Source organism: Stegastes partitus, unplaced genomic scaffold (genome assembly GCF_000690725.1).
Source record: "Stegastes partitus isolate 25-593 unplaced genomic scaffold, Stegastes_partitus-1.0.2 Scaffold391, whole genome shotgun sequence".
Lineage (NCBI taxonomy): Eukaryota > Metazoa > Chordata > Actinopteri > Pomacentridae > Stegastes > Stegastes partitus.
Window position 1 is genome coordinate 124,602 of NW_007578122.1, and position 12,354 is coordinate 136,955.

Consider the following 12,354-nt stretch of genomic DNA (forward strand, 5'->3'; position numbering starts at 1 on the left):
TGGAAACATTTCACCAAGTTACTCAACCGTGTCCACACTGAGCTTTATTACTTGTTTTCACCGTCTAACATCCATTTACCTCAAGTCAATACAACTGCATACCTGTTTAAAAACAATGCTACTACACAGAGCCTCGTGTGGGTGGTGTCGACGACGTCCTCCTCCGCCACACAAACAGGAGAATGCTTATTGTTTTCCTACATGTGCAATGACAAGGACATACAGTTCATATTTACAAAGGTAAAACATGTGTTCAGTAAAAACACTTCTTTGTTTTTTTTTTTGGTGTTTGCTTTGGTTTGTCCCCAGTTTTTTGTGTTTTTCTGGATTAAAAACAAGCTTTCAGACGCAGTCCTGACTGAAGACAAATTTCCTTTCCTGGCACTCAAAGTTAAGGCAGTGCTGAGTTATTAGTTTCTCACTTGAGGGAAGAAGAGCACTTAGGATGTACAGGGGAAGGAAATTAAGTCTGTATTTCCATCACTTTAATGACAAAATTGCATAATTAGTGATACGAGCGTATCTGAATGGCTCAGTGTGGCAGGCTGAAAATAAGAAGAGAGAGAAAAAAAAACCCACACAATGTGCATCATAAAATAGCTTCACTCTAAATAAATAGGTAAATAGGAAGTAAACTAACTTTAGAAAAACGGTGCGTTTATCAAGAGGAGATTTTTTTTCTCCCAAGAATCTGGTGGGTATATACACAACACAGAAGAAGTAATAGGCTGTATAATTGAAATGTTGATTGCCCAGTGTTTTGAGTAATGGTATGATGGAAAATTGTAGCCTTGGCAGCATGAATGCCATTCTGCAATATTCATAAATATAAACAACATCTGTCAAACTGCAAGAGAGAAAAAAAAAACTAATAGAGAAATAATTAGCTGCACAGAAACACAGCCAACGGTATGAAAATATTCATTTTTAAACATTTTCCTGTGTTTCTTCATCGCTGACCAGTTCTGCCAACTGTCCTCCAGCTGGCTCCAGCGGAACCGGCTGCCCGGTCCGCTGTGTGGCTCCAACCTGAGGCACAATAAACATTTCAGTCAAGTTGTCGTCGCTGGCTGTGTTGGCACAAACACTGCTCAGATTTTTACCAGGAGAGACATCAGCTAAATGTGATTTTAACTTTACAAATCTCATTTACTTCTTAATGCATGTCACTGTGAGCCATTATGTTAGAGTTTTTCCAGGTGATGGTACTTACTGTGGTGATGTCAGAAGCGAGGCCTTCCTTAGTCAAAAGCCATTTCCTGACTCCTCCGTACACAGCGTGCCACCTTCTTCTTAAAGACTCCTGTGGGATCTTCCCTCCACTCTTTCTGCAGGGTACAACACACGCTCTTATCTCCAATCTGATTAGTGTAACCTTTGCTTCCTCATGCGTGATTCTCGGCCGCACATTTCACACAAAAAGTTCCCAGCACAACCGAACTAAACTATCGCCTTTTATCTGTCTCCTGGCAGCACCTCTGAATAAAGTAATGAGTCCTTTTCAGCCAACCTAGACTCAATTTGGCCTTGACAGGCTGCGATTTGCCGCTGAAGGACCCATATCACTCAGCTCACTTATTTTGAATTCTATTATAAAAGCCAGACTAAACCGAGGAAGCTCATTTCATGTTTTTTATACCCTCAGAAACCTTTGCATCCTTCTTCACATGTATGCATATTAAAATAAATAAAACATCGTCTATAAATAATTACTATATGTAGCCAACACACAGTTAAAAAAAATAAAAATAAAGACGAAGCCCCTGCAAATGAATTACATCCTGATCTTGCTCTAACTCACCGCCGCGTCCACGTTGGCAGGAGAGTCTCCGTTGGGGTCTGCTAGCATGGAGATAACGCTGATCATGATGGTTTCCACCGTGTGGATCGGTAGCCAGCGCTCCTCGGGCTTCTCGTAGCCGTACTTGTCCTCACCGGGTTCGTGCAGGATGGAGATGCAAACATCGCCGTTTTTCGCCACTAGCAGAAAACGAGAACGCACACAGAGATGGTAACAGCGCCGCAGTCGCTAAAGGAGTGGTGCATTTAATGCTGAGGCGAGTTCAGAGATCAGGGGGCTTTATCCACGCCCACAAAGTCGTGGCTGTGAGCTCGTGATAATCGGTTCATCCTAATTAAACGCTCAAACAGAAATGTAAGACAATAACTCTACTTTGCATAAGTTACACGTAAAAGAGAGCTAGTGCTTCCTCTAGAACAGCCATGCTCAAACTTTTTGAGCCCCAAGATAACACAGGTTTGTGTTCGTGACCCCCAGTTTGAATTTTTAATATGGCATGAGTAATAACTTTGTTGTTGATGCATTAATGAGTTAAAAATTAATGTGTTAATTCCACAGATTCATCTCTTTAACACGTTAACTGTCTTTTGAATGAATTGAATTTATTTTGAACAAATGAGAGGGAAAAGAAATACGAAAAACAAAAGAAAATAATTTTAAAAAGAGGAGAAAAGAATAATAATATGGCATAATCCCATCATAACAGTTTGAAAAAGGAGTGGGAAGAAGTGTACACCTTTAATTCTGACAGCCCTGATACACATTTATTTGATAAATGCAGGCTTTATTTTTTTTTTTTTTTAAATGATTTGGCGACCCTCTGAAATGATCTTGGGACCCCCATCCAACTCCCAGTTTGAGAACCACTGCTCTAGAAGTAGTTGACTGAAGATACTCGTTAACGAGAGATCGACCAATTATCAGCTGATCACTACCAAAATATCGACTTTCATCAATTTATGGTTATTATTAGAATTAGGATTATTAAGTATTGTTACTTTTTTAACCAGGGAAATTTAACTACCGGTATTTAAAAATACGCTCCTTTTTTTTTTACCTCTCTATTTGTAATACGTTCTGGTCTATAGTTATAGATTTCTTGTTTAACTGAAAGCACGGAAAACAGAAATAAACAAACATGTCTGGCAAAGTTTTGTATCGGAGGTTGTGTTATTCTAATTACCTGGACTGGAGGAGTTCCATTTTAATTTGTCAGTTCCAATTATCAGATTACTAATAACCGGTTTCAGTGTCGACCCTGAACAAATGAAGAGTTCATTTGCAAAAACAGATCATTTTTGTAGATTTTCAGAAAACTTATTTTGTTGTTATTGTTTGCTTGAGACAATATCAATAAAACTGAAGTCGAGTGGATTTGACTCCGTAGAAATGACAAGACGAGTGTTATTATAAAAAACTGACCGGCATCTTTGTAAGAAACTGCTCATAGGTTCTAAAAAAAAGAAGAAGTATAACACGGAGATGGTATAAACCTGAGTCCCCCAACCACAATGACTGGATGGAAACAGAAACAGGAATATACAAAATGGAAAAAATGACTTTCTCTCTCAGACTTAAAGGAGCATCCTTTGCTAAGAAGTGGGAGAAATGGACGAGGTTTGTATCTCACGCTATCCTCTGGTGACTTTTTTCAACACTGATGGACACTAACAGGAAATATATTGTCATTATCTTCAAATTTGACGTGCCCCTAATATGTTTTGTTCTGTCATGGTGTGTGTTCTTTTTATATATGACAAATTTGACTAAATAAAAACGTTAAAGAAAAAAGAAATGACATGACAAGAATAGTGATAACTTCAGTTTGATTGATATTGTCTCAGGTGGATGATGGAGAAGTGGGTTTCCTGAAGGTTTGTGAAGGTGGAGTTACCTGTTATCAGTCTATTATTAACAGAATATGATTGTATGACTTTGGCAATAGCACAAGGTTTCACTAAGCAGCAATATTAGCACACATAACCTAACGACAAAGTCAAACACTGTAAACACTTTGTTCTCACCATTTGGATGCCAGATTTCTGTGATAAACTTCATCTTGGGAGGCCTCAGAGGATAGTCCCGGGGAAACGTTAGGGTGGCTTTGAAAAAACCTCCTTCACTGCAAATGATGAGAGAATGAGTGTCAACATGTGCATCCAGGATTTCAGTGAAAACTTAATTCAGCTGACAAGTTCACTCACAATAACGTGTCCTGAGGTCCAATGACGACCACTTCCCACTGATAGATGTCATCGTCGTCCACTAGCCCCGCAGAAAAGCCTTCCACCGGGTTCTTGTTGAGCTCTGAAACGTGTGAAACATTCAAGTCAAGTGAGCTGCTGACAAACTACATCGTGAGGCTGAAAGAACAGGCACATGCAGCGGCGTGGGTGGCGGTGTAGAAATAGGACTTATTGAGCAAGAGGAGCTAGCCACCCGAGCACTCATAACCCCGGCTAACAGCTGTCTGGCACGCCGTCTACACACGTGTATTTCAGCTGTCTTGTCGTTTAACTGTTGGTTAAAAACACGTACTAAACAAATACAACAACAGCCGAATCAAACTGTGCCGCTGCCGCCGCGCCACCGACAACATACGAGGAAATACAAAGTGCAAATGCTAGCGATTCAAGCCCGTTAGCAACAGTTAGCTAACTTACCTGCTAATTGTTTACGTAGTAACAACGAGGACTGTTCCGTCATGTTTCAACCTATATCGCTTCGGCTACGTGTTAACGAGCTAACTAACGCCGACTGACTGTCAACGCGGTTAGTAGAGGTAAAGTAGGTTAAGCACACGGTCCACGTTTTCTCCTTCTGTGTCTCTGTCTGACAACACAACATGAGTCAAAAAAAAGAAAAAAAAAAATGATGACCTGAGGGAGAGAGGGAGCTATTTTACCCTCATAAAAGACTTTCAGGCAAAACTTTATTCCGAAAAGCAAAGTGAACAGCAAGTTTCGTCCGTTAAAGTGATGTTAATGTCAGTTACTGATATATAGGGCTGGAAATTTTGGCAAAAGACGTGGAATTTATGGCTCACATGCGACGACGCGCTGCCTGTAAGGCAACACTCAGGGCAGCATTTTCTAAGTTATCGCTTCTTCTTCGTTGGTTTTTGCAGCAGGCTCAACTCTTTGGTGCATTCCTGCCTGAAGGCGTTTGTAATGAATAGTGCCGCAAACAGTGCAGTCTGGGAAATGATGGTATGAGTTAGAGCTGCTGACTAAACCCTGTGTGTGTGTACGTGGGTGTATATAGTTTTTTATTTTTTATTTTTTAATTTAATTCGATTTTTTTAGGGGGTTAGGATAGAAACGGTAGTTAAGTTTTTACTGCATCAGTCAGTTTTAAAGGAAAGCAACTACCATATTACAGAGTTTGGTTATAACTTAGACTCAGTTTAACAGTAACTGAAGAGTTTATTTGCAAAAACAGATAACTCCGTCTTCACAAACCTTCAGAAAACCCACTTTTCCATCATTTACCTGAGACAACACCAGTCAAACTTAAGTTATCTCTATTTTTGTCATTTCTACTGAGTCAAATCCACCCAGCTTCAGTTTGATTGAAATCATCTCAAGCAAACAACATAAAAAAAATTACAAAAATGGAGTTATCTGTTTTTGCAAATGAAGTCTTCAACTACTTAAAAATCATTCAGAGCTCATCCGCCAACACAAGGACTACTATCTGGGGACAACAAGAATAAACTAACAATTAACCAATCTGTTTTTTTTTCTCTCGATTTCCATGTGTAATGACAATCTATTACTTCAACAACAGTAAAATGAAAAGTCAGAAGTCAACCTGACAATGCAGGAAATTGTTTACCTGCAAAAAAGAAAAGTACACAGCATGACTTACTGTTTGACCCTAATTGACTTCGTCTCCACGTCGAAGATAAGTTATGATTACAGCTAATTAATGAAGTTACTGCTGTTGTGTTGTGTATAAATGTGCACAAGTCTCTGCTGGAGACAGTCATATAGACTCTGCTGCTGTCTGCTGCTGCAAGTGTAGAATAAACTCAAAGGAAAGCGTCAACACACTGAACTCCAGCTCCTGCTAGTGTTTTCTAAAACAAATAAATTAACAAAACAAAACTATTATTGTTAAGTATCCTTCATATGACCTGTTAGTTTCAGTTTGCTTCCAATGAGATATGAAATTGTTCAGCAAAGAGGAGGAGAAAGGTGTTTCCTGGTTTTGGTAGTTTTTGAATTCTTTGATGTTTTTGGATTAATGTTGGTCCTGAAATGTGGAAAAAAGCCTTCTTAAAATTACTCCACACAACTTGTTGTACTTGACGTGCCTCTCTGTTAATGCAAACTAATACAGAAATGTTCCTACCTTTGACCTAGTGGGTTTCCAACCTCTACAGAAAGGTGAGCGTCGTGTTCATTCAGACATGAAGCCAGCGCATTAATGGAAAGGAGTGTATGTCTGGGGGGGGCTTAAGAACTAGCCATCATAGGAAAATATGAACGAATTCCTTCTCAAAACATTATTAGCCAAGTACTTAATGTCATCTGAAAGAAAAGATTATTAGTATTTTAAGAAAAGTTACAGTTAATTTGCATAATATATAAAATAAGCCACTTTTCTATAATAAAAATTGAAACTTTTATCTCCAGTACAATCCACATTTACACTCAAAACCTTATTTATCATCATTTAATTCAAGAATTATTTCATTTTTAGTCATTTCAAGCAAGCATCACTGGTGTTATATTTATACATCTCCAAATTTCAGCAACTCTTAATCTGGCCAGTCTTGACCTGCTTGATATTGTCGCCTAAAAATACAACACTGATGTTTTCCATTATCGCGATATTATCAGGACACAGCGTCCTGATCATGCTGTCACTGCATGTCAGTCATATGAATGACATACTATTTCAGTCCAATCTTGTATAATAAAACTTCACCATTTAATGTAACGGTCATAAATCAGTTTATTCTGAAATTATATATTGCATGTATGACTCTGAACTTTATTTTATTTTAGGAAGAGCAGTGTTTAAGGTCGTCTACAGAGCACATGAAGAAACTGTGTCCTTCAGAATGACTGACAGAGTGCCTATATTCCCCTGACAGTGTGTGATACTTTAAATTAGGACCCACGGCAAACATGAACTCAGTAAATAGTTCCATCTGTGGACAGAATTGGGTGCTTTTGACTTGTGGTGCCCTGGGACCCGAATACATTGGAACTTTTAAAAAGCACTAATTAAACCAGAAGCCAATGGTATGAAGTCAATGGGAGCAAAATCATTAACAAAGTCATGAAAAATTGGAATGATAGGTGACAATGACAAACATAAAAGACATGAGAAAAAGCGCCTCTGGGGTCTGCAGGTACCCCGGTGGGGAGGACGAGGGTGATAAAAAAGATATAAAATAGTTCAGCATATCAAGAGCAGTTACTTTCATGGCCAGTTATATTTTTGTGTGGGACAAAAAAATCGAGTTTTTCAGAAAAATATATCCAACTGTTAATAAGTGCTCCAATTATTTTGAATTTTCTGGCTTCGACCTTGTCTGCGCCGAGTTCTGGACCTTCTTTCCAACATCAGTGCCTGACCTTGCAGCTAAATTGGAGCAAAAATCGGCAGCCGGCTCCCACAGTCTTTTGGACAGCCTTCTCAGAAGAGTGAGTGTAATTGTAATGTCCTGAATGAGTTATCCGCCGAAATAGCAGCGTTCAGGTGCCTCGTGCTCGAGCGAAATGAAGCACAGACCTGTCAGCGGTGCTCTGATGTTTCACAATAAATCTGCAGCGTTACACCTGCTGTCCTATATTTTAAACACTCCATCAGGATGTGATGACTCATGTTTGCAATTACAGCCATTAATGCTTTTCAGCCTGAGCTAAACTCCTTATATAGCATGACCAAACAGCAGTCCCGGTCTTGGCTGTCTTTATCACCTCGAAAATGTGTCCCCTTGCTGAAAAATGGCATAGCCTACTCTCCTCCCACTCCCTCTGCCATCAATATGTTGCTTCCCCCCCCACAACAATATATATATATATATCGCTTTCACATCCCTTTAAGGCAGATTTCAAATCCACTCATCTCACTTTGCTGCCTTACCTACTATATCAACAGTCTCAGAGCTCTCCACGCCTGCTTCAGTCTTTAAAAATATCATCCCCTACGCTGCCCACTCAGTACAGTTCCACTAAAAGCTCTGAAATGCTCGACCAAAGACGCGAGAAAACACCGGCTCATCTCGACACGACCCGACAACAATCATTAGAAATCCATTCGTTTAAAAAGCGCAGGTGCAGGACTTTTAACCTCCTCATACGTTGCTTTCCCACAGTCGTCCTTCTTAATCATATCTACGCCTTAAACATTTATATCTCATTTAATGCAGGGCCTGCAGGTTGCGTGGCCTTTCTCCACCTCGCTCAGCCCCAGGTCTACATTTTAACTTGCTGTGCTTCTTGTTTACTCTTTTGCATAAATATGTTGCACATCTTGATGCCCTGTGCGATCGTGTGAACCTTAATTCTATTGTAAATATGGAACAGCACATAATTCACACTTTGCCTTCAGTGTCTTCTGCAGTAAATCACAACAAAAACCCCACAATGAGCCAAGCTGGCCTCTCTGGCTTGTGATCATTTACATTCTTCTCCATGATCTTACACATTACAGATGCCAGTCTGGTTATGTGACAACCTTTCCTGGTTTTCAAATGTAAAAAATGTGCCTTTTTCGTCCATTTTTTTCCCCCAGACTTGACATTTAGCTCTACATTATCTACTCTCTCTCTGGAAAGGTCAGTCATAACTTATTGACACATACGGTTTGTCCAGCAAAAACACATGTTTGGATCAGAGTTCAGTATTTTTTTTAAATTTATCACGCATTAGGCTTCCTTAAAAATGTATTCCTCCTCCTCCTCCTCTTCCTCCTCCTCATCTTCCTAATATTTATCCGGCTCTGACTGGCATGAAATCGTATGGCCAAAAATACCCATCTCTGACCAACTGTGCTTCCACCACTGAGCCTCCAACACTAATTTAGCTTAGATTTAATTACAGTTTCGAGCCTCTATTCCTTTACCCATCTGCATTATTGCATATTTCATGTGTCTATAACGCGGTACAACAAACTGCAAAAGCACCAGTTTATGTTTAACGGCGTCAACAAATTGTTGAATTTCCTGCCGACCGGTGGCAAAACACACAACACACCCACAGTAAACAGTTTTGATTTCATTTAGGTTATATAGCTGCCATCCTCCGTCATGGCTGCACATCTCCCCTGATCCCTCCTGTATTTCCTTCGTATATTTGTGCAGCTGCTCTACAACAACTTGTGACTTTCTTTCTGCTTCAACCAGCACTCCAGTCACCTCTGGTCTTCTACTGACTTGTTCGCTTTTTTTTTTTTGCCCAAAGGCGCTCATGATAAATGCAGAGAAAAGACAGTTTTTAAATCAAATATGTATCAAGAGGAGCTTCTACTTGGGTTGATCTTCAGGGTGGTATTTTCTTGCACACTCACAGATCATGCTGTCATTCTCACTTCTTTTTTTAAAAAAAAGGATTTTTACATATGCTCCTTTTCACATCCCACGCATCCTCTCGTTATCTCTGCAGACTATAGAAAGACAGCCAAATATATGAAAACTGAACTTGGACAGTGTATAAATTAGTAGGTATAGAGATGCTTCTATCTGTTAATGAAGTATAGAAGTAACTCTGGCAGAAATTAGCAGACTGGCTGCTTTAGTCACGCTTTACAACCGCTGGCTCATTCTGCAGCTGTTTGGTTATTAGTTAACAAGTAGCTTTAAGTCGTATTGATGCAGGTGTAGAGCTGGAATTAATTAATGCTGGCTGCAGACCACAGCATGCTGGCCCAGAAATATTTCTGAATAGGAGAGACAGTGCCTCTTGGAGCAACCAATGGACTCCTAAATGGTAGTTCTTAGTTCTTTTAGTCTGATCTGAGCACAAGGCAGGGCCGGTATCATCAATGCCCTTGTTTGTTTGACTGGTTTTGTTTGACTGGTCAGGGTCTGCCATGCATCCCAACCAAGTTACAGCAAAATACATCAGTTTGTAATCACGTGATCTGACACAATGATCATATTCATTTACAAAAATCTTGTAGTTTTAGCCTGTTTAGCTGAAATCAAGTGAGTATTGGCGTTAAGGAGGATTAATGCTCCCAGCAGGAACCTTGTTTTTGCCTTAGATTGCATATAAAAATGGACATAGCCTCAAGTTTTGAAAAGTAAAGCCAACATGAAAGTGCCTTACACCTGCATTCTCTCTACTGGCCAGCAGGGGGAGTGCAAAGACAAATCAGATTGTATAGAGGTCTATGAGATGATTAGCCTCCTTCCAATGTGATCTGTCACCTCAATAAAAAGTTCCCAGATAAGATTATGGCCTCAGTTGCTAGTTTCAAGCCTTTTTAAATTCAGCAGGGTGTTAATTTAGTAAACTACGGTTGCTTCTAGAGTTAAAAAGATGATAAAGCAGGGTTTGTTTTAGGACAAAGGGCTGCTTTGTGAAAAGACCAAGATGGCTACAAGGAAGCTTCAGAATGACACAAACTAGTGGTTCATGTTACTGCGAATCTTTGTAAGCTCCCTGAAAAATCAAAGCCGTTCCCGCTCAGCCAGTTCCTGGATAAAAGTGTCTCAGGCTGAGAGTCTCTACACTGACACTAGTTGGTTTGGAAGTTCCTCCTTTGCACCCACCATGTGGTTATAAACCACAACAGAGATGAAGTCTTGTTTCATTCTGAACTATCTGAAGTGACATTCTTAAGTAAATACAGTGGCAGCACCATAAAATATTCTCCTTTTTTTTGCCCCTGATACTGCAGCTGTCAGCCACACTTTCATTTAAGAATGGTGCAGTGTGATGATAGTTTTGGACTGTTTGGCCTTCAGTAGTTTATTTGCCTCTGAGTGTGAGATGTTGAGAGACCCGAAGCTTTTACAAATTGTCACATTAGACAGTGCTGTAAGCCAAATGCAGATTAAAAAGTCCCTTTCAACGCGTTTATCACTGGCAATGGAACAACACAGAAAGACAAACACACCAGCAACGGCACCACGGCGGGCAAACACTGGTTTTATAACAGAACGTAAAGGGGCCTTCAGGAAACGTGGTCTTAACTTTTAGCAATAATAATATTGGCATAAAACAGAAGCTATGCTTACCGTATATAGCTGGTCTCATTTGTATAAAGTAATGATGCTATTAAAAATTGAATCATTAGGCCATGATATAGGACATTGATGTTAAAAATGCTGCAGGCGTTTGCCTCTGCGCATATTATCAAAGGCTACAGTGCAACCAGACGGGGAAAAGATATGGAGCCTCGGTCAGCGGCTAATAGAAGGTAATTTGTTGCATTGATTAGAGGTGTCTTATTGCAGTTGCGAGGTCAAAACCACATTGGAGTATTCAATTCAGTTTTATTTATAGAGCGCCAAATCGCATTAGTCATCGGAGGGCACTTTGCATAGTAAGGTCGAGACCTTACAATATTATAGAAAGAAACTCAACGTCTCCCACTTGAGCAGGCACTTGGCGACAGGTGGAAGGAAAAGCTCCCTTTTAATAGGAAGAAACCTTCGACGGAGTAGGCTTTTGATACTCTCCACACTGAGAAAGTGAATGAAATGCTGACCTATAGCTCTTTACTTGAGGATTTATTATGAAATGGAAGATGAGACCTTTGTAACGGTGGCTTGAAAAGTGCCCACCGCCTGTGATTGAATTGTACCCTTAGAAGTGTTAAACCTGGAAATGAGATCATTATACAGTGTTTAATCATTATATTGTCATTGAAATGTCAAAAAGTTCAAATGAGGAAAAAAAAAAAGTGAAGTGGAAAGTCGTGACTCGCTCTGAGAAATGAATGAAATTATACATGTTTGTTAAGAGTCTGGTTTGAAGATGGATCTCTGGCAACAATGAAAGCTGTTAATTGACTCGAAACACACAAGTGGCTTCAGGTATTTCAGTCAGGCACTCTCCTGGACACACACAGCTTCACGTCTTTATGGTCCCAGACTTTTTCTCTACACCTGGCGAATCAAAACAGCTCTAAACATCTTTAAAGAGTTCGACTGAGACTCACGGCGCGCCTGGCCCTCTGAACTCAGCCGGCAACGCTGTAACTCTGAATGCTGAAAGGCATTTCAGGCAAACACAACTCTGAGCCTAAGGCGCTCCTGCTTAAGAAAACAGTCCAGGTTGACCGGCACTCGCCGATTCAAGTGCCTTTCAACACAGATGGCAGTGTGATTCCTGAAAATATTATCAAAGCTGAAGCAGACGGCTGAGCTTGTGCACAAGCGTGTCGTGGCCTGAATAGATTCGGAGTTCTGCCCACTGGTTTGACTCTGTGTGCTGTTGTTTTTAATGGGTTTTGCACTCACGGAAATCTAGTCGTGTCCATGTGTGCTAAAAGGCTCGTTCCTCCAATTTGTTCCTGCGTACGATCATCAAAAGAAGCTGGAAAGTGTTCTGCCTTTCAGTTTAGTGTTGCTCTGATAGTTATGA

The 12,354-nt window shown here is 40.1% G+C and overlaps 1 protein-coding gene across 1 annotated transcript; it reads right to left on the reverse strand.

Moving 5' to 3' along the window:
- Nucleotides 1-18: 18 nt before the first annotated feature.
- Nucleotides 19-4,667, reverse strand: ube2g1b (ubiquitin-conjugating enzyme E2G 1b (UBC7 homolog, yeast)). Its single transcript, XM_008285224.1, has 6 exons — nt 4,465-4,667; nt 4,006-4,108; nt 3,826-3,923; nt 1,802-1,980; nt 1,214-1,328; nt 19-1,029 (listed from the first exon to the last, which is right to left on the reverse strand). The coding sequence occupies exons 1-5, from the start codon at nt 4,505-4,507 to the stop codon at nt 1,242-1,244; spliced, it is 510 nt and encodes a 169-aa protein (XP_008283446.1). The 5' UTR covers nt 4,508-4,667; the 3' UTR covers nt 19-1,029; nt 1,214-1,241.
- Between the last annotated feature and the right edge of the window lie 7,687 nt (nt 4,668-12,354).

Excerpts from the sequence above, each read along its gene's own strand:
- ube2g1b (XM_008285224.1), bottom strand. The coding sequence starts at position 4,507 with ATGACGGAACAGTCCTCGTTGTTACTACGTAAACAATTAGCAG. Across the intron at positions 3,924-4,005 it reads GGACCTCAGGACACGTTATT|TGAAGGAGGTTTTTTCAAAG; the intron begins GTGAGTGAACTT and ends CATCATTTGCAG. Across the intron at positions 1,329-1,801 it reads CTGCCAACGTGGACGCGGCG|AAAGAGTGGAGGGAAGATCC; the intron begins GTGAGTTAGAGC and ends TGTACCCTGCAG.